Source organism: Nyctereutes procyonoides, unplaced genomic scaffold, assembly GCF_905146905.1.
Source record: "Nyctereutes procyonoides isolate TBG_1078 unplaced genomic scaffold, NYPRO_anot_genome, whole genome shotgun sequence".
NCBI lineage: Eukaryota > Metazoa > Chordata > Mammalia > Carnivora > Canidae > Nyctereutes > Nyctereutes procyonoides.
The window spans coordinates 3064742-3088048 of record NW_026575129.1 but is presented as its reverse complement, the minus strand read 5'-3'; the positions used below and the strand labels follow the sequence as shown (position 1 = coordinate 3088048).

The window sequence follows — 23307 nt, the reverse complement described above, 5'->3', positions numbered from 1 at the left end:
GGTGGCTCAGCGGTTTATTTATTTATTTATTTTGGTTCAGCGGTTTAGAGCCCTTCGGCCCAGGGTGTGATCCTGAAGTCACAGGATCGAGTCCTGTATCAGGGTCCCTGCATGGAGCCTGCTTCTCCCTCTGCCTGTGTTTGCCCTCACCCCCCTGTCTCTCTTATGAATAAGTAAATAAAATCTAAAATAAAAAATAAAAAAATAAAAAGTCTTTGTGTTAGGACAAAATCTATTTTCATGTAAACTGTCAATTAGCCTTTATTTTTTTTTCTGAAGCAAAAACAGGTTTATTCACTCCAGCAAGAAGCCTTCAACTATGTGAATATCTCACTTCTCCTTAGCCTCCTGTAGATTATTAACCCATTGAAGAACTTAAATCATTCTTCCTAAGGCTTGATTCCAGACCCACAGCCATTCTGACTTCTTTGGGCACATCTTGTTTTGTTCAAACCACTCTTTAAATACACACTTGGAACTGAAGACCAGTGGGTTGGACAAGAACAGAATATTATAGATTCTTCTTTAGGAAATCGCCACTAATTTCATTAATCCAATATATATTTTTCAAGAACTATATCACTCTAGTGATTCATATTAAATATCCCATAAATTTCCTGGAACTGCATTCAGCAGTACTAAATATTATTTTTTAAAAAAAGATTTTTTGGCAGCAATATCAGCAAAAGAATAGTTTACTTTCAAATTTTTCACCATCATCTCAATTATGATTATTGTTAAAGTCATGATACCAAAATAAAATCAAATACTAGTTCTGTTTTGTAGCATCTGTAAGAGGTACTCCACCACACTAACAGCCTCCCACTGTACTTGACTGAGAGCTTTCAAAGGTAGCCACAGGAGATGCTCAAGCTAGACAAAAAGTTTTCTACATATCTTTTTTTTTTTAAGATTTATTTATTCAGGGATCCCTGGGTGGCACAGCGGTTTGGCGCCTGCCTTTGGCCCAGGGCGCGATCCTGGAGACCCGGGATCGAATCCCACATCAGGCTCCCAGTGCATGGAGCCTGCTTCTCCCTCTGCCTATGTCTCTGCCTCTCTCTCTCTCTCTCTCTCTGTGACTATCATAAATAAATAAATAAAAATTTAAAAAAAAAAAGATTTATTCATGAGAGAGAGAGAGAGAGAGAGAGAGAGAGAGTGAGAGGCAGAGAAACAGGAAGAGGGAGAAGCAGGCTCCATGCAGGGAGCCTGATGTGGGACTTGATCCTGGGACTCCAGGATCACACCCTGGACCAAAGGCAGGGGCTAAACCGCTGAGCCACCCAGGGATTCCCCTTCCCACTCCTTTTTGAGTTGGGTCTGGCTTTGTGTTTTGACTAAGAATGCAGCCAAAAAGAAATGACTCAAGAAGCCATTAACTTCCCCTCCTGACCTCTTGGAACACTACTGTGACTATGTAAAAAGCCCAAGTTATTCCTAGAAGAAAGCCCACATGGAAGAGAGACAATTGTTGCCGCCCCATGACAGCCCCAGATAATTGCCAGATACTTGAGTTGAGGACATCTTAAACCATCCAGTCCAGTCAAGCTGCCAGAAAACTGAAGAGACAGAAGTGATTCCAGGCAATAGCATCCAAAAACAAACTACCCAACTTAGGCCAGATCAAATAACAGAATAGTGAGCAAATAATTGTTGTTTTAAGCTACTAACTTTTAGGACTGTTTGTTACAGAGCAATAGGGAACTGAGACTATGATAAATAAAATAACAATGCATCTTAATTTGATGAAATATAATCAGCAGCTCAATACATGCTTTTTAAAAGTATCAACTTGGGGAAAACAGAGTATGAACTTACACAGTTGACATGACCATAAAACACCAAAGACCACCAGTTACTACTACTATGTCCCAGACAAATGCTGAAGGAAAGTTTGCAATGTTAGACTATCACAGAAGAAATCCTCAAGATTCTTTCCTAGTGCTATCCAATCTCCAGGCACAAATGCTAAATGGATAAGGGAGGAGTGACATCAACTAACTAGATGAAAACAAAATAGATAACATCCTTGAATTATAGGTAATTTTTTAATGATGAGGTTTTCAATCTCTAACTCCAACTAAACTCTTAGGATACCACTGGTATTAATGTAACTTAAATATCATAAATAAGAATGGTGAATTGTAGCCCATTTTTAGAGATTATTCTAAAAGAGTAGGATTTTTGAGGCCCAAAATAAAAGAATAGTTAGTTTATTAAGGAGGAAGGCTTTGTAGTGTCAAAGCACTAGAATTCAGACAAGCTGGGTCAGGTCTAGCAGGGTGACATAGGGCAAACCACTTGTTTGGCCTTGATTTCTCAACTATGACCTGCCAAACACATACTACATGAACTTTTATTCAATGAGTAAGTCTTGGGGAAAACAGCATAGGGAATGTAATCGATCATATTATAATAGTGTTGCATGGTGACAGATGATAGCTACACTTGCAATGAGCATAGTACAACACACAGACTTGTGGAATCACTATGTTTTACACCTGAAACTAATGTTAACATTGTGTGTCGACTATACATCGATTAAAAAAAAATGAACTTCACGAAATTAATAAACTAAGAATATAGTTAACTGTAATTAAATGCAATTTCTTAAATTACTATTAATACTACTTATAATCTAATTAAAGCCACCATGCATTGAGTACTTATTACAAGCTAAGTATGTGTTCATCTAATCCAATTAACAACCCTATGGAGATGGTCCTATAATCCTATTTTACAGAATAGTAAACAGATGTATGGAGAAGCTAAGTAACATTCCAAAATCTTACAGCTATTACTGACAAAGCCAGGATCAAATGCAGGGTTTTTTTTAAAACTCTTGAGCAGAAACCTGTATGAGAACCTCAAGTCTAAAGTCTCAAAACAAAACAAGAATTTGGTGTCAGAAATGCGATCAACAAGCAAATAGAGTGTCATCAGCAACAGACCAGGAATAAGATTTAAATTCTAGTACCAATTCTGTACCACCAACACCTGTATATAAGATAATGAGCAAGTCAGCAATGAAAATTAAATAGTTTTTAATCAAGAAGAAATTAAGATATTTCACATTTGGCAATCATCCTATCTCTGGGCTTTTTTTCATTCATAGAATGAGATCTGAGGGGATCCCTGGGTGGCTCAGCGGTTTGGCGCCTGCCTTTGGCCTAGGGCGCGATCCTGGAGTCCTAGGATCAAGTCCCAGGATCGAGTCCCACGTCGGGTTCCCAGCATGGAGCCTGCTTCTCCTTCCTCCTGTGTCTCTGCCTCTCTATGTCTATCATAAATAAATAAATCTTTAAAAAAAAAAAAAAAGAATGAGATCTGAATAAATCCATTATAAGATTTTCCTTTCCAAAGCTATGAAAGTTTGATTCTATTTTTAAACACTACATAAAATGTTATTTCCAAAATGAATTTTCCAGTCCAATCAATAAACATATTAATATGCTACAGCATATCAAAAGGTATGAAGGTTTTCTTATCACTTACTAATTTTTCTCTCGTTTGAATAAACTGCACTCATTCTGGCACTTATTCATACTCTTACCATGACTTATAAGAGCCCTATTATATTACTAATTTCTGATGGTTTTATTTTATTTTTATTTTACTGTATTTCTGTCTACATGTGAGATTAGTAACCTTAAGGATATATATTTCTTCAGTATCTACTGAATAAATGAGTAACTGAACAGAACAGGGGCATAAAATAATTAATACACATTGACAATGTGGAAACTAATTTTTCCTCCCTAGCTGTAAAGCCACATTATAACAATTCGAGGGGATTCTCAAAAACATCTACATAATACTCTATTTTTCAGATCACTACATATTTTCAGTTACTCCAAGTTTCTTTTTTTTTTTTTTTTTACTCCAAGTTTCTTGATGCACAATAAAAACTATTCAAATTCCATAAACTCTTTCACTGAGCCTATCACAACGACTAGAATCAAGCAGGGGCTCAAAAAAATGAATCCAGCAAATAATTTTACAACAGCTCATAAAATCAAGTAAGCCATTACAGTTCCATTATCTAAGAAGATCATTCTCAGAAATTATTTTCATGACAGTTCAAATGAAGATGCTGGCAAAAGCGCTCCTAACATAAAAGCAAAGGGGAAAAAATGCTGAAGAACTTAAAAAGCAATAGAATCAAATAATTTTTTATCATTTCCTTCATTCTGCCTATGCTATGAGATGGGGTTTGAAGCACCCCTGGTTGAACCTGTGGAGGCATTACAAGGCAGGCATGTCCGGACATTGGCTCCTCACACCTTGCCCTAGGCATCTCCTCCGCTGGGCCATTCCTGAATTGTGGCCTTTATAATGAACTGATAATCTGGTCATTCTAAAACGGCAGAGTAGTTACGTGGATCCTGAGCTCACCTGGTCCTTGAACTCAGCCATGTAACAAATCATTCTTAACACCAAGAAACCATTCTGAGATCAGAACTACACAAATAGAGATAAGAGGCCACATCATGGAAGGTAGAGATAGAGAGACATGATTTGGGGGAGAAGAGGATCATGGTTTCGCAGAGGGAAGGCAGCCAGGTCATGGAGAAAGGTGAGAGAGAGGAGAAAGACAGAGAGAGGAGCACACAGGGGATCACACAAGGAAGACATTTCCCCAAAGCCACTGACTGGGAAAACGAGAGGAACTGATTTTTGTGAGTTTTTACAACCACAGGGAATAAACACTAGAATTTTAGAGGTCCACAGCATGGCGGGTGTGGAGCCCAGCAGGTGTTGCAGTGCTCCTGCTGAAAGAAGGAAGGCAGATAGGCCAGGGTAGACAGTATAATCTGAGGATACCCTAGGAGACACGGGGAGAGATGATCCCCCCACACACACTTCTTGGAGTTCATGTAAAAGAAGTGGCATGCCTCTCTGGCCAACAGGCTGGCAGTTGACTGCCAACAAGCTGGCAGGTGCCATTACTCTCCCCCTACCATAAACTAACTTCAATGAGCACAATGAGTGCCAACAGTGGCATAAACCACTTATATCAAGCTCTGCTCCCGTGCTGCTTTTTTCGGGCATATGTGCCTGTGAACCAACACAGTGGGCCTCTCCACCAGGGGCTAGCACAGCCTACCCCCAATCCCACTCCTCAAAACACATAACACACCACATCTACAGACCATAGAATTCTGCAAAGCTTCAGCTTGAGTGGAAGTAACATCAGGTCTCTCTTAACAGGCAGACCAGAGCACAACTAGTTAAAACTTGCCACATTCTGGCCAACATCCAAACACTCCCCACTGCAGGCAAGGAGATACTCTGCAGAGGACTGACCAGAAGGAAACAGCAGGCAAAACACAGCAGCAGAGTGCACACAGCATACACCAGACACTTCCCTGAAATGCCAGGTCCTGAACAGTATATGACCTCTTCTTTATAAAGCTGATACTCTCAGTAACAGGATATATAACAGGCTTTCCTAACACACAGAAGACAGAACCTAGACAAAACACCAAGACAGAAGAATTCATCCTGAAAAAAAAACAAGAAAAGTCACAGCCAGGGATCTAACAAAACAAACGTAAGTCAAATGCTTAATCCAGAATTTTTTTTAAAGATTTTATTTGAGGGGGATCCCTGGGTGGCGCAGTGGTTTGGCGCCTGCCTTTGGCACAGGGCGCGATCCTGGAGACCCGGGATCGAATCCCACGTTGGGCTCCTGGTGCATGGAGCCTGCTTCTCCCTCTGCCTGTGTCTCTGCCTCTCTGTCTCTCTGTGTGTGACTATCATAAATAAATTAAAAAAATTAAAAAAAAAAAAGATTTTATTTGAGAAAGAGAGAGAGAGAGAGAGAGAGCAAGCGAGCTCGGAGGGGGGAGGGGAGGGGGAAAACAGACCACACAAACACAAACACACAAACACACACACACACACACATACACACACATGCTGAGCACAGAGCCCAATATGAGGCTTGATCCAGGACTCCGAGATCACGACCTGAGCGAAAGTCAGACGCTTAAATGACTGAGCCACTGAGGAACCCCTTGATCCAGAATTTAAAGCAACCATCATAAGGATACTAGCTGGGCTTGAGAAAAGCATAGAAGACACCAGGGAGTCCCTTACTGCAGAGACAAAAGGCCTAAAAACTAGTCAGGCTTAACTAAAAAACACTATAACCAAGATACAAAACCAAGTGAGTGTAATGGATGGAAGGATGCAGAGGATGGAAGAAGCAGGAAAATGAATAAGTGATATATAATGTAAAATAATGAAGCTAAAAAGAAGGAAAGAAAAATATTGGATCACAAGTGCAGACTTAGGCAACTCAGTGACTCCATAAAGCACAGTAGCATTCATATCATAGGATTCCCAGAAAAAGAGAGGAAAAATGTGGCAGAAGGGCTTTTTTAATTGAAATTCAATTAATTAGGGACACCTGGGTGGTTCAGGGGTTGAGCATCTGCCTTTGGCTCAGGGCAAGATCCCAGAGTCCTGGGATTGAGTCCCACATCTGGCTCCCCACAAGAAGCCTGCTTCTCCCTCTGCCTCTCTGTCTCTCATAAATAAATAAATAAAATCTTTAAAGAATAAATAAGTAAATTCAATTAATAAACATTTAATGTATTATTGGTTTCAGAGATAGAGGTCAGTGATTCAGCAGTCTTATATGATACCCAGTACTCACTACATCAGGTGTCCTCCTTAATGTCCATCACCCAGTTACCCCATCCCCCAACTCCCCTCCCCTCCAGCAACCCACCTATGATACTCTGTTCTCTTAAATTCCACATATGAGTAAGATCATATAATTGTCTTATTCTGATTGAGTTATTTTACTTAGCATGATACCCTCTAGTTCCATCCATGTCATTGCAAATGGAAGATTTTATTTTTTGATGGCTCAGTAGTATTCTATCATATATATGTATACATATATGTATATGTATGTATATCTATATATAGATATATAAATATACACCCCACATCTTCTTTATCCATTCATCTGTCGGACACCTGGGCTCTTTCCATAGTTTGGCTATTCTGGACATTGCCACTATAAACATTGGGTTGCAGTTGCCCCTTTGGATCACTACATTTGTATCTTTGGGGTAAATACCCAGTAGAGCAATTGCTGAATCATAGGGTAGTTCTATTTTCAACTTTTTGAGGAATCTCCATACTGTTTTCCAGAGTGGCTGCACCAGCTTGCATTCCCACCAACAGTGCAAGAGGGTTCCCCTTTCACTGCATCCTCGCCAACATCTGTCCTTTCCTGACTTGTTAATTTTAGCCATTTTGACTGGTGGTTTTGATTTGTATTTCCCTGATGCCAAGTGATGTGGAACGTTTTTTCAAGTGTCTATTGGCCATTTGTATGTCTTCTCTGGAGAAATATCTATTCATGTCTTCTGTCCATTTCTTGATTGGATTATTTGTTCTTTGGGTGTTGAATTTGATAAGTTCTTTATAGTTTTGGATACTAACCCTTTATCTGATAAGACATTTGCAAATATCTTCTTCCATCAGGCAGGTTTGAAGAAATTATACCCAAAAATTTCCCTAATCGGGGAAAGGAAACAGGCATCCAAATCCAGGAGGTAGAGAGAACTCCCATCAAGATCAACATAAGCAGGTCAACACCACGACAAATGGGTTAAATTTGCAAAATACAGAAATAAAGAAAAAAAATCCTAAAAGCAGCAAGAGAAAAGAAATCTCTAACTTGCAAGGGAAGACAGATTAAGGTTAGCAGCAGATCTCTCCACAGAAACTTGGCAGGCTAGAATAGAGTGGCATGATATATTTGACATGCTACATGGGAAAAATATGCAGTCAAAATACTCTATCCAGCAAGGCTGTCATTCAGAATAAGAGAGATAAAGTGTTACCCAGACAAACAAAACTAAAGGAGTTTGTGACCACTAAACCAGTCCTGCGAGAAAAATTAAAAGGGACTCTTTGAGTGGGAGACAAAGACCAAAAACAACAGACTAGAAAGGAACAGAGAAAATCTCCAGAAACAACTTAACAGGAAACACAATGGTACTAAATTAATATCAATAATCACTCTGAATGTAAATGGACTAAATGGTCCAAAAGACATAGCGTATCAAAATGGGTAAAAAACAAGGCCCAATTATATGCTGTCCACAAGAGACTCATTTTAGACCTAAAGACACCTGCACATTGAAACTGAGTTGAGGGAGAAACAATTATCATGCTAATGATGTCAAAAGAAAGCTAGAGTAGCCATCCTTCTATCACACAAACTAGGTTTTAAACCAAAGACTGTAACAAGAGATGAAGAAGGGTACCATATCATAATAAAGGGGTCTATCCAACAAGATCTAATAATTATAAATATTTATATCCATAATTTGAGAACACTCAAATACATAAAACAATGAACAAATATGAAGGAACTCATTGATAATAGAATAATAACGGGATTTTTTTTAACATCCCACTTACCCAATGAACAGATAATCTAAGCAGAAAACCAATGGCGTTGAATGATACACTGGACCAGATGATCCTAACAGATATATTCGGAACACTTCATCCTAAAGCAGTATACAGATTCAAAATACACATGGGACATCTTCCAGAAGAGATCACACACTGGGTCACAAATCAGGCTTCAACAAGTACAGAAAGAATGAGATCATACCATGCATATTTTCCAACCACAATGCTATGAAATTTGAAGCCAACCGCAAGAAAAAAATTTGGAAAGACCACCAATAAAGTTAAAGAACATCCTACTAAAGAATGAATGGGTTAGCCAGGAAATTGAAGGAAAAAAAAATACATGTCAACAAATGAAAATGAAACCATGATAGTCCAAAACCTCTGAGATGCAGCAAAAGCAGTCATAAGAGGGAATTATATAGCGACACAGGTCTAGCTCAAGAAGCAAGAAAAATCTCAAATATATATCGTAATACCCCTACAAGAGCTAGAAAAAGAACAACAGATGAAGCCTAAAGCCAGCAGCAGAAGGGAAATAAAGATTAGAGCAGAGGGATCCCTTGGTGGCGCAGCGGTTTGGCGCCTGCCTTTGGCTCAGGGCGCGATCCTGGAGACCCGGGATCGAATCCCATATCGGGCTCCCGGTGCATGGAGCCTGCTTCTCCCTCTGCCTATGTCTCTGCCTCTCACTCTCTCTCTCTCTCTCTCTCTCTCTCTCTCTCTCTGTGACTATCATAAATAAATAAATTTTAAAAAAATTAAAAAAAAAGATTAGAGCAGAAATAAATGATATAGAAACAAAAAGATCAATGTAACCAGGAGCTGATTCTTAGAAAGAATTAATAAAAGTGATAAACCCCTAGGCAGACTTATCAAAAAGAAAAAATGACCCAAATAAATAAAATCTCAATGGGGTGCCTGGGTGGCTCAGTCAGTTAAGCATCCAACTCTTAATTTCGGCTCAGTTCAAGATCTCAGGGTCATGGAATCAAGCCCTGTGTCCATACTCAGAGTAGAGTCTACTTGAGATTCTCTCTCTCCTTCTCCCTCTGCATCTCCCCCTGCTTGTGCTCCCAATCTCTTTCTCTAAAATAAATAAAATCTTAAAAAATATAAAACCACAAATGAGAGAGGTCACAAACACCACCACAGAAATAAAACAATTACAAGAAAATATTATGAAAAATTATATGCCAACAACTTGGGTGAACTAGAAGAAATGGATAAATTCCTAGAAGCATATAAATTGAGCCAGGAAGAAGTACGAAAATTAAACAGACCGACAACCAGCAAAAAAAAAAAAAAAAAAAAAAAAAAAAATTGAATCAGGGCAGCCCAGGAGGCTCAGCAGTTTAGCACCGTCTTCAGCCCAGGGCCAGATCCTGGAGACCCAGGTCGAGTCCCACATCAGGCTCCCTGCATGGAGCCTGCTCCTCCCTCTACCTGTGTCTGTGTGTCTCTGTGTCTCTGCCTCTCTCTCTCTCTCTCTCTCTCTCTCGAGATCTCCCTCCCTCTCTGTGTGTGTCTCTCATGAATAAATGAGTAAAATCTTTAAAAAAAAAATTGAATCAGTAATCAAAATCTCCAAAAAACAAAAGTCCAGGACCAGAGAGCTTCCCAGGGGAATTCTACCAAATATTTATTTTTTTTAAATTTTTATTTATTTATGATAGTCACAGAAAGAGAGAGAGAGAGAGGCAGAGACACAGGCAGAGGGAGAAGTAGGCTCCATGCAGGGAGCACGATGTGGGATTCGATCCCGGGTCTCCAGGATCACGCCCTGGGCCAAAGGCAGGCACCAAACCGCTGTGCCACCCAGGGATCCCCTCTACCAAATATTTAAAGAAGAGTTGATACCTATTCTTCTCAAATTCTTCCCAGTAATACAAATGGAAAGAAAACTTCCAAACTCATTCTACAAGGCCAGCACTACCTTGATTCTAAAACCAGACAACAACCCCACTAATAAAAATTATTCGCCAATATCATTGATGAACATGAATGCAAAAATTCTCAACAAATTGAATCCAACAATTTATCATTTTTCACAATCAAGTGGGATTTATTCCCGGGCTGCAAGGGTGGTTTGATATTTGCAAATCAATCAATGTGATACATTGCAATAATGAAAGAGTAATAACTACATGATTCTGTAAATAGATGCAGAAAAAATATTTGACAAAATATAGCATCCTTTCCTAATAAAAACTCTCAACAAAGTAGGGATAGATGGAATATGCCTCAACATCATAAAGGCCACACACTAAAGACCCACAGCAAAATATCATGCTCAGTGGGGAAAGACAGCTTTTCCTCTATGGTCAGGAACAAGACAAGGATATCCGCTCTTACCACTATTATTTAACATAGTACTGGAAGACCTAGCCTCAGCAATCAGACAAAAAGAAAGAAAATGCATCCAAATCAGCAAGGAAAAAGTCAAATTTTCACTATTAACAAAAGACATGACACTCTATGTAGAAAACCCAAAGGATGTTACCAAAAAGATTGCTATAAGTGAAACACAAATTCAGTAAAGTTGCAAGAGACAAAATCAGCTTACAGAAATCTGTGGCATTTCTACATACCAATAATGAAGCAGCAAAAAGAGAAATCAAGGAATCAGTCCCATGGACAACTACACCAAAAACCCTAAAATACCTAAGAATAAATCTAACCAAAGAGATAAGAGGTCTGTGCTCCGAAAACTATGGAGTACTTCTGAAGGAAATTGAAGACACAAAAAATGGAAAAGCATCCCAAACTTACAGATTGGAAGAACTACTTTTAAAATGCCTATGCTACCCAGAGCAATCTACACATTTAATGCAATCCCTATTAAAATACCACCAGCATTTTCCACAGAGCTAAAACAAATAAACCCAAAATTCGTATGGAACCACAAATGACCCCTAATAGCCAAAGCAATCTTAAAAAAGAAAAGCAAAACTGAAAGTCATCAGAATTCTGGACTCTGAGTTATAGAACAAAGCTGTAGTGATCAAGACACTACAGCATTGCCAGAAAAATAGACACATAGATGAATGGAACAGAATAGAAAAATGGACCTATAACTATATCATCAACTAATTGACAAAGCACAAAACAAGATCCAGTGGAACACAATCTCTTCAACAAATGATGCTGGGAAAACTGGACAGCTACAAGCCAAATAATGAATCTGGACCACTTTCTTACACCATACACAAAAATAAATTCCAAATGGAATGAAAGACCTAAATGTGAGACATGAACCATAAAAATCCTAGGAGAACACATGCAGCAATCTCTTTGACAACTTCTTATCAGATACATCTCTAGAGGCAAGAGAAACAAAAGCAAAAATGAACTATTAGGACTTACCAAGATAAAAAGCTTCTGTACCAGGGAAGAAGTTCATCCACATAAAAAGCTTCTGTACAGCAAAGTAAACAGTCAACAAAACTAAAAGGCAACCTTCAGAATGGGAGAAGATATTTGCAAATGACATACCTTATATAAAGAGTTAGTGTCCAAAATCTATAAAGAACTCATAAAACACCAAAAAAAAACAAATAATCCAGTCAAGAAACGGGAAGAAGACATGAATAGACATTTCTCCAAAGAACACATCCAAATGACTGACAGATACATGAAAAGATGCTCAACATCACTCATCATCAGAGTAATACAAATCAAAATTACAATAAGGGATTGATTACCTCATACCAGGCAGAATGGCTAAAATTAAACAACACAGGAAACAACAAATGTTGGAGAGGATATGGAGAAAGTGGAACGCTCTTGCACTGCTGGTGGGAATGCAAACTGGTGCAGCCAACTGTGGAAAACAGTATGGGGCTTCCTCAGAAAGTTGAAAATAGGGATGCTTGAGTGGCTCAGAGGTTGAATGTCTGCCTTCAGTTCAGGGCGTGATCCTGGGATCCAGGATCTGGTCCTGCATCAGTCTCCCTGCAGTCTGTTTCTCTCTCTGTCTCTGCTTTTCTCTGTGTGTCTCTCAAGAATAAATAAATAAATCTTTAAAAAAGTTAAAAATAGAACTACCCTATAACCAAGCAATTACACTACTAGTTATTTATATAAGGATCCAAAAATATTGATTGCAAGGAACATATGCATGCCAATGTTTTTATCAGCATTTTCAACAACAGCCAAGAGAAAGGAAGTGCCCAAATGTTCACTGACTGATTAATGGATAAAGAAGTTGTGGTGCATATATACAATGGAATATTACTCAGCCATCAAAAAAAATGAGATCTTGCCATTTACAACAACATAGATGGAGCTAGAATGTATTATGCTAAGCAAAACAAGTCAGTCAGAGAAATACAAATACTATATGATTTCGCTCATATGTGGAATTGAAGAAATGAAACATTACCATGGGGGAAAAAAAGAGACAGGCAAACCACAAAACAGAGTCTTAACTACAGAGAATAAACTGAGGGTTGCTGGAGGGTAGGTGGGCAAGGGGATGGGTTAAATGGCAGATGGGTATTAAGGAGGACACTTGGGGTGTTGTACTTAAGTAATGAATCACGAAATTGTACTAATGAAACTAATTTGACACTCTATGTTAGCTAGAATTTAAATAAACTTTAAAAAGTCAAATAGGTTTGTTGTTGCTGCTTTTGTTTTTTTAGAGAGTGAGAGAGAGGAGGGGTGGAGGGACAAGGGAAGAGGGGAAGAGAAAATCTTAAGCAGGCTCGACACTGAGTGTGAGCCTGACGCGGGGCTCAATCCCACCACTCTGAGATCATGACCTGAGTGGAAGTCAAGACTCAGACGCTTAAGTGACTGAGTCACCTAAGTGCCCTAAAAATCAAACAGCTTTTAACCAAGAAGATATTAGGATGGTTGCCAAATGTGAAATAACATGTTTTGAAAATATGAAATTTTTCAATACTGAAAATTAAAACAGATCTGAAAAAAAAGATGATCACGTTATCAAAAAGATAAATCCAAGAACTTTTGTATGTAAGTAGAGAGGACCAGAAATGCTATTTCAAAAATCACACATAAAAGGAAACTGAAAAAAGAATAGCAATAGATATAAAGCTTCACTTTAGGAAGCAAGGCAGGTGGACACAAATGGAAAGATAAAGGGTCACACATGCAGTGCTGTGACAGTCACCAAAAACAGAGTAAGGCCATAAACAGGAACATGTGTACAGCCAAATGTTCTTTAGGCCTAAATTATCCATCCCTTGAAACATTTTGTGGACTTGAATAATCATCGTCCTCTGGGTACATCCACTTATAAGCAACAAAAAAGTTTTATAATTTTATGCCACAATGATTGAGTATTTAAAACTACTTCTGGGGACACGTGGGTGGCTCAGTGGTTGAGTAGTCTGCCTTTGGCTCAGGGCGTGATCCCCGGATCTGGGATGGAGTCCCACATCCGGCTCCCTGCATGGAGCCTGCTTCTCCTCTGCCTGTGTCTCTGCTTCTCTGTGTCTCTCATGAATAAATTAAAAAATCTTAAATAAAATAAAATAAAACTACTTCTGGAGGGGCACCTTGGTGACTCAGATGGTTAGGTGTTCAAGTCTTGATTTTGGTTCAGGTCATGATGTCAGGGTAGTGGGAATGAACCTCACAACAGGCTCTACTGAGTTTGAAGCCTGCTTAAGATTCTCCATCTCCCTCCCCACTCCTTACATGCTCCATCTCTTTCTAAAAATAAGTAAGTCTTTAACTAAAACTACTTTTGAGAAAAAATTCAAAAAATAAAACCAGTTTTGGGTTTAGAATTACTACAACCACCATACATATGGCAGAAAAATCAAACTGTCATGGCAACATCAGATGTCACAAAAGAGCAGTCTAGGTTAAGAAGAAAACAACGTCTTGCCTTAACAAGAGAATCAGCTACGTAAAATGAGCCACAAAATGGAATGACCAACTAGAAAACAGGCCAATTGTCATACGCTGAATAAAGGACACCAATGAATTACCTGAATTAGGACAAGCTAACAGGTTCATACTGTCATGCCTTCAAAATATTTTAAAAGTAACACCTATTTGGCAAGTCATGAAATGTGTGTTCAGAATGTCTGTATGATTTAAGAATAATCTGATTTTCCACAACATGGAATGATGGAATACCAACTACTAAGTGCATGCGGGAGTGAGGAAGGCATGCTCCTTAACGCGCCATCATACCGGCTCTAAAAGCCTGTAAGTTCCGGGCTGGTTACAGAGTTTTCTTAAAGGACACTAGTTAGCAAAGAAATAGCAGACTGAGTCCCTTCTACATTCCCACACAGGGTATCGAGTTGTCGAAAACCAGGATCATTTAATTATAATAATCCTTAACGAAATTAAAAGGCCAATAATCCAAAAAAAAAGGATATTTTCCCCTTCTAGGATCCTTTTTTTTTTTTTTTTTTTAAGTAATTTCTACGCCCAGCATGGGGCTTGACCTCACAACAGCGAGATCAGGAGTAGCACGCTCCACGGATGGACTGAGCCAACCAGGGGCCACCCCCTGCCCGGATTCTTAATAAGAGACAAAACCAGGAGTAATGAGACGTAAACTCAGAGGTGACACGTGTGTGACCACAAGATAAAGTTAAGTCTTTCATTTTGCGTGACTACACATGAAAGCTACTATTGCACGTATCCAGGAAAAAATTAATACACTTCACCCAACAGTTGGCAACAAATCACACGTGGAAGCGGCTGAGCTCACCAAGACGCCTGCACCGTCACCTCTTCCCGGAGACGCTGCGCGCTGGTGGCAGCACAGGTCACGCGCGCCTTCACCTGCCTCGCCGCCCCCCGCCCCCCGCCGCCGCCGCCGGCCCCCACGAAGCGGGTGACAGGCGCCCACGGAGCCACGGAGGACAGCTCCTTCGGGAACGGGCGCGGGCGCGCCCCCCCGCCGGTCACCGTCCTCGGAGCCCTCCGGCGGGAAGGCGGCCGTCCACGTGCACCTTTGTGTCCAGGTGTGTTTATATTTGACTTCTGCCTGGCTACCGGTCCCCTCACGCCTCGGCCAGGCGGGCGAGGGGGGAGAGCAGCGCCGCTGGTGGCATGTGGGCGCAACACAAGTTTAAAAAATAAAAACATAACCTTTTTTTTTTTTTTTTTTTTTTTTTTTAACTGCTGGGTAGTGGGTGCCCCGGCCGGCCTGCCAGCACCTCACGCGCCCCCGGCCGCCGCCGCCCCTGCCCGTCGGGGGACGGCTCCGCCTGCCCGGGCGCCGCTCGCCTCGCCGCCGAGACTCGGGCGAGGGCACGACCCGGCCGGGCGGGAAGGGGGCGCGGGCGCGGCGGGGGAGCGAGCGCAGGGCCCCGGCCGCCGTCCCCGAGCCGGGCGGCGCGAGGCCCGGGCGCGACCCGAGGCGGCTGCGGCGGCCCCGGCCCGGCCCGGCCCGGGCGGCTGAGGGGCGCCGCGGAACTCGCCGTTCTCCCGGACAACGACGCGTCGCGGCCGCGGGGCCCGCGGGGGCCGCACGCTCACCTTGAAGGGGTTGTTGAGATCCGGGTCCGCAAACGGGTTACTGTCGAAATCCGACATCGCGCTCGCGCTCGGCGTCAGCCACCGGACCCAGGCGCAGACCGGGAGACGAGGCGAGGCCGCCGCCCCCCTGCGCGCTCACGTCGCCGCCGCCGCCGCCGCCGCCGCCGCCGCCGAGCAGATCCGGGTGCAGCTCTCGGGGCCACCCAGCCGGCCGCGCCACTGAGCATGCCCGGTGCCACGGGCTCCCGGCCGGCGGCGCCGTTCCCGTCCGCGGTCGCGCTCTTCCGGGCCGGGATCCACGTTCCGGGCTTTGGCTTCGACCGCAGGGACCAGGGGCGGAGGGAGCCGGGAGCGGCGGGCCGGGCTGAGCCCCCGCGTGCGGCTGGACTCCATCCCACCGCCAGCCGCTGCACACTGGCTCCCTGAGGTCCAACGTGACGGGGGGGACGGGGGGGCACCTGTGAGCGGGGAGGACACGCGCGGACCCCGCCTTCCAGGCCCGGCAGGCGGCCCGACGCGCGGGCTGCGCACCTGGGCAGGGGGCGGCGACTCAGCTGGGCTCGGGGCCCCGACCTCGCCGCCCAGCGCGGCGCACGCGCCCCACCCGCCCCCGCAGCCCCTCGTCTTCCGGTCCCGGGACGCGCGGCTGCTGACAAATCACGGAGGCCGGCCTCGCGGTACCGACCCGGGCCGGCTCCGCCGAGCTTCGGGAGCGAGCGGACAGCCCGCCGGGGGTCCGGCCCTGCTCCCATTCTCCGGAACCTGCAAAATGGCTACTTCTCGGCAAATGAATGGGGCTGGGTGAGGGTGACACGAATCCAGAAGTCAAGGCCCTAAGTTACTGTTAGTGGCTAGTGGATGACAAAAGGATGCTTTTTTTTTTTTAACTTTAAGACATTTGGGTGCAAAATACACACCCCTGATTTTTTTTCCTAACGGTCCCCAACACCAGGGATGAGGTCACTGGAAAATGGGTACGCGTAAAGAATTTTGTACCAGCTGTTGCCCTGCCCCTGCACTTAACCGGAGGGCACCTCTATCCCCACTTTAATCTGTCTGCTCTAACAGGAAAGCACTTAGCAGAGGAAGCGCTGGAGAGCCAGAATTATTCTCACCTGGTAGGTGCCTAAGAATCGTAAAAACTAGAATTAGTCTGCTTCGCCTGGGGGGGTGGGGGAACCTTGCACAATGCAAAGTCACCAGCAGTGATGCTCCTTACCCCCTGTGAAAGCACTAGCTCTAGGGTTGATGGACACCCCCCCCCCAAAAAAAAGCAATACATTAACTATAATCTCTCTTTGGCAGGATCCAAGTTGAAATATAGGACAAAGGGATCCCTGGGTGGCGCAGCGGTTTGGCGCCTGCCTTTGGCCCAGGGCGCGAGCCTGGAGACCCGGGATCGAATCCCACGTCGGGCTCCCGGTGCATGGAGCCTGCTTCTCCCTCTGCCTGTGTCTCTGCGTCTCTCTCTCTGTGTGTGTGTGTGACTATCATAAATAAATAAAAATTTAAAAAAATATATATATATAGGACAAAGAAGCTGCTTCTAGGCAGCTGACTAGGAGGCTCAAGGAATAAGTGATGACAGAAATGATGATGGCACAGCCTCAAGATTCTAGACATGGAGAAGAACTATGTACTTACCACCCTATCCTCCGCTGCTGCCTGGTGTCTGGTTCATTACGTTCATGCTCAAAACATGTGTTGGGTTCAAATCCCACTTTTGATACTGGTACTACTCACTTCCTATCTTTGAATCTGTAAAGGGTTATTTACGAATTATGTAAGATATAGAAAAGTGTCCTGCGTGTACTTAGTGCCTAACAAATATGGGTTGAATGTCTGAAAATGGCAAGGGGGCCCAGCGCATTGTTGTTAGATACTTTTGTCCTCATCTCTCCTGAGCTTGACCTTGCCCACCTGATCTGCTTCTCCAGCCACTTTGGCCCTCCATCCCTCCACCTGTCCTCCAAATGACTCAAATAATCAGAAGCTATTTATTATGCATCTACTATGTTCCAAGACAATGAGTACTAGCTTAGCCTGCATTGCAGGATGGAAATTTCCAATACACTGTGTTTACAGCTAATGATATTAGCGCCTAAAGACTTGCCGACTTTACTGTTACAGAATCCTTTGGAATACTTGTTAATGATGCAGACGCTCACCTCTGTACATCTCCTATCTTTTTTTTTTTTTTAAGATTTTATTTATTCATGAGAGACAATGAGAGAGAGACAGAGACACAGGCAGAGGGAGAAGCAGGCTCCATGAACAGAGCCCGATGTGGGACTTGATCCTGGATCTCGGGATCACGCCCTGAGCCCAAGGCAGACGTTCAACTGCTGAGCCCCCCAGGTGTCCCTCCTATCTTTTAAATTCTGCTTAAAAGAATCTAAAGTAGGGGACCTGGATCTGCATTTTTAATTTTTTAAATGTCTTTATATACAAATACATTACATAAGTGCATACATGGATTCACAGCATACATACTAATGTTCTCACTTTTTATCTCTTTATTCTTTGCTTTCCTTTCTCTCTTCTTCTACTTTAACAACCTAGTATGATCCTTTCAAAATGCTCATAACACTGTACATCTACGTGCACATAATATAATATACGATCATACATAAATACATAATACATGTTCATGTAGACATATTAATTATACAGAGTTTTGGCATTGTCTTGAAAATAGATATAATACATATTGTCCTGCAACTTATTTTTCTTGTTCAATGATACTTCTGGCAGTTTCTTAGTGAAATGTGTGTTAGCAAAGAGACCGTATAAGCTTTCTGACCCAATATACCACATAAAAATTACCACTTTTTAAAGTTTTTGTTTATATATTTATGTAATTTCTGCCTGCAATGTAGGGCTTGAACTTACACATGCTCTTCTGACTAAGCCAACCAGGGGTCCCAATATTTTCACCTTTTATGTATACCTAACTATAGAGGTGAAAAGAGTCGGGAAGCATGGCCTGTGTCTAATTTATTCTCTCTTAACAGTTGCGAGATCAGCATATTTATTTTTTCTTTTTTTTTTTAAAGGTTTTTTTTTTAATTTATTTATGATAGTCACAGAGAGAGAGAGAGAGAGAGAGAGAGAGAGAGAGAGAGGCAGAGACACAGGCAGAGGGAGAAGCAGGCTCCATGCACCGGGAGCCTGATGTGGGATTCGATCCTGGGTCTCCAGGATCGCGCTCTGGGCCAAAGGCAGGCGCCAAACCGCTGCGCCACCCAGAGATCCCTTTTTTCTTTTTTTTTTAATTTCATTTATTTTTTTATTGGTGTTCAATTTGCCAACGTATAAAATAATACCCAGTGCTCATCCCATCAAGTGCCCCCCTCAGTGCCAGTCACTAAGTCACCCCCACCCCCCGCCCAACTCCCTTTCTACCACCCATTGTTCCTTTCCCAGAGTTAGGAGTCTCTCATGTTCTGTCTCCTTTCTAATATTTCCCACACAATTTTTCTCCTTTCCCCTTTATTCCCTTTCACTATTTTTTATATTCCCCAAATAAATGAGACCATATAATGTTTGTCCTCTGATTGACTTATTTCACTCAGCATAATACCCTCCAGTTCCCATTCACGTCGAAGGGAATGGTGGGTATTTGTTCTTTCTGATGGCTGAAGAATATTCCACTGTATACATAGACCACATCTACTTTATCTAATCATCTTTCCAGGAACACCGAGGCTCCTTCCACAGTTTGGCTATTGTGGACATGGCTGCTAGAAACATCGGGGTGCAGGTGTCCCGCCATTTCACTACATCTTTATCTTTGGGGTAAATCCCCAGCAGTGCAATTGCTGGGTCATAGGACAGTTCTATTTTTAACTCTTTGAGGAACCTCCACACAGTTTTCCAGAGTGGCTGCACCAGTTCACATTCCCACCAACAGTGCAAGAGGGATCCCCTTTCTCCACATCCTCTCTAACATTTGTTGTTTCCTGCCTTGTTAATTTTCCCCAGTCTCACTGGTGTGAGGTAGGATCTCATTGTGGTTTTGATTTGTATTTCCCTGATGGCCAGTGATGTGGAGCATTTTCTCATGTGCTTGTTGGCCATGTCTATGTCTTCCTCTGTGAGATTTCTCTTCATGTCTTCTGCCCATTTCATGATTGGATTGTTTGTTTCTTTGCTGTTGAGTTTAATAAGTTCTTTATAGATCTTGGAGACTAGTCCTTTATCTAATACGTCTTTTGCAAATATCTTCTCCCATTCTGTAGGTTGTCTTTTAGGTTTGTTGACTGTTTCTTTTCCTGTGCAGAAGCTTTTGATCTTGATGAAGTCCCAATAATTCATTTTTGCTTTTGTTTCCCTTGCCTTCCTAGATGTATCTTGCAAGAAGTTGCTGTGGCCCTGGTCAAAAAGGGTGTTGCCTGTGTTCTCCTCTAGGATTTTCATGGATTCTTGTCTCACTTTTAGATCTTTAATCCATTTTGAGTTTATCTTTGTGTGTGGTGTAAGAGAATGGTCTAGTTTCATTCTTCTGCATGTGGCGGTCCAATTTTCCCAGCACCATTTATTGAAGAGACTGACCTTTTTCCAGTGGATAGTCTTTCCTGCTTTGTCGAATATTAGTTGACCATAGAGTTGAGGGTCCATTTCTGGGTTCTCTATTCTGTTCCATGGATCTATGTGTCTGTTTTTGTGCCAGTACCACACTGTCTTGATGACCACAGCTTTGTAGTACAACCTGAAATCTGGCATTGTGATGCCCCCAGCTATGGTTTTCTTTATTAATATTCCCCTGGCTATTCGGGGTCTTTTCTGGTTCCACACAAATCTTAAGATAATTTGTTCCAACTCTCTGAAGAAAGTCCATGGTATTTTGATAGGGATTGCATTAAATGTCTAAATAGCCCTGGGTAAGCATTGACATTTTCACAATATTAACTCTTCCTATCCATGAGCATGGAATATTTTTCCATCTCTTTGTGTCTTCTTCTATTTCTTCCAGAAGTGTTCTGTAGTTTTTAGGGTATAGATCCTTTATCTCTTTGGTTAGGTTTATTCCTAGGTATCCTATGCTCTTGGGTGCAATTGTAAATGGGATTGACTCCTTAATTTCTCTTTCTTCAGTCTCATTGTTAGTGTATACAAATGCCACTGATTTCTGGGCATTGATTTTTGTATCCTGCCACACTGCCAAATTGCTATCTGAGTTCTAGCCATCCTGGGGTGGAATCTTTTGGTTTTCTAGGTACAGTATTATGTCATCGGTGAAGAGGGGGAGTTTGACTTCTTTGCCAAATGGAATGCCTTTTATTTCTTTTTGTTGCCTGATTGCTGAGGCTAGGACTTCTAGTATTATGTTGAATAGCACTGGTGAGAGTGGGCATCCCTGTTGTGTTCCTGATCTTAGGGGAAAGGCTCTCACTGTTTCCCCATTGAGAATGATATTGGCTGTGGGCTTTTTGTAGATGGCTTTTAAGATGCTGAGGAATGTTCCCTCTATCCCTACGCTCTGAAGAGTTTTGATCAGGAATGGATGCTGCATTTTGTCAAATGCTTTCTCTGCATCTATTGAGAGGATCATATGGTTCTTGTTTTTTCTCTTGTTGATATGATCAATCACATTGATTGCTTTAGGAGTGTTGAACCAGCTTTGCATCCCGGGGATAACTCCCACTTGGTCATGGTGAATAATCTTCTTAATGTATTGTTGGATCCTGTTGGCTAGTATCTTGTTGAGAATTTTTGCATCTGTGTGCATCAGGGATATTGGTTTATAATTGTCCTTTTTGGTGGGGTCTTTGGTTTTGGAATTAAGGTGTTGCTGGCCTCATAGAACAAGTTTGGAAGTATTCCATCTCTTTGTATCTTTCCGATCAGCTTTAGTAGAATAGGTATGTTTTCTTCTTTAAACGTTTGATAGACTTCCCCAGGGAAGCCATCTGGCCCTGGACTTTTGTGTCTTGGGAGATTTTTGATGACTGCTTCAATGTCCTCCCTGGTTATCGTCCTGTTCAAGTTTTCTGTTTCTTCCTGTTCCAGTTTTGGTAGTTTGTGGTTTTCCAGAAATGCGTCCATTTCTTCTAGATTGCCTAATTTATTGGTGTATAGCTGCTCATAATATGTTTTTTAAATTGTTTATCTTTTCTTGGTATTGGTAGTGATCTCTCCTTTCTCATTCATGATTTTATTAATTTGAGTCTTTTCTCTCTTCTTTTTAATAAGGCTGGCTAATGGTTTATCTATCTTATTAATTATTTCAAAGAACCAACTCCTGGTTTTGTTGATCTGTTCTGAAGACAGTTCTTCTGGTCTCTATTTCATTGAGTTCTCCTCGAATCTTTATTAATTCTCTTCTTCTGGAGATCAGCATATTTAAAGTACTCCAAGTGATTCTGATAGAAGTGATATGCTGACAACATTTCGAGAACACTGATAGAAGGTTGTTCACACATAAGGTCCATGGGTGAGCTTACTGATTAGCTTTCATGAAATCTAGACTCCTAGGACATGGGAAATGAAAGGAAGTTAGCTGTTTCATTACAGAAGAAGAAACTGACTTTGGACAGGTTAAATAATTTGCCTCAGGTTAAGTGGCAAAGGGAGTGAATAGAGGAACTAGGAACAGAATTCCATTCTCTTGACTCACATTTCAGACTTTAAATTAAGCGATTTGGTTAGTAATATTTCATAAAAGAAAAAAGTGCTATGTGGAAGATAGAAAGTCAACATATGGGAATGTTTGGATGCGATTTGTTGGGTGCTATTTTCCAGGGGCTGCCTCCTAAATTTGATAGAACAAAGAATGAAGAATCAAAACTAGTTCCTAAATGCAGCTCTGCCATAAACCAGTTGTGTGACTTTTATCAAATCAATTGCACTCTCTGATCTGAATTTTCACACTAGTCATTCAATAAGTATTTATGGAGCATCTACTAACTGATAAACAGTGTTTTGGATGTTGAAGGTAAAGCAGTGAATGAGATAAAAATGTAGGGACTGTTCTCAAGAAACTTCCTAAAAGGCCTAGAACATAACTAAATGATATTTTGGGTCCTTTGGACAGCTCTAACATTTTATTAACCCGTGGCCATGTCTCTTCCCCCTCACTCTGGTTCCCCTGCCTTAGGGTATGCCTCATACTATTATCATGCTTCTTCTCTGTAAGTCTAACAAACTAAATTTGAGAATCTTTTGGGCAGTGGTTGTAGGCTGAAGTCCATGTTTTCAACATTGGCTAACATGTAGCCAGTAAACGTTGAGAAAATGTCAAGACAGAAATTTACATTTCTTACCTCAAAAAGTTCATTGGACTAGGGGTTCACTAATGGGTTAAGGTAGAAATTCATCATCTGTCACAGTGGACCCTGTCTCAAGCTTTGCTGCTGCTGCTACTAATCCCCACAACACCCC

At 41.9% G+C, this 23307-nt stretch overlaps 1 protein-coding gene across 1 annotated transcript in view; it reads right to left on the bottom strand.

Annotated features, from left to right (window-relative positions):
• SCAMP1 (secretory carrier membrane protein 1) overlaps positions 1–16108 on the bottom strand; it is a 118122-nt gene extending 102014 nt beyond the window's left edge. The window contains exon 1 of the mRNA XM_055342306.1: positions 15925–16108. Coding sequence (XP_055198281.1) covers positions 15925–15981 — 57 coding nt within the window. The 5' untranslated portion in view covers positions 15982–16108. The remainder of the gene's footprint in view (positions 1–15924) is intronic.
• Positions 16109–23307: the final 7199 nt, after the last annotated feature.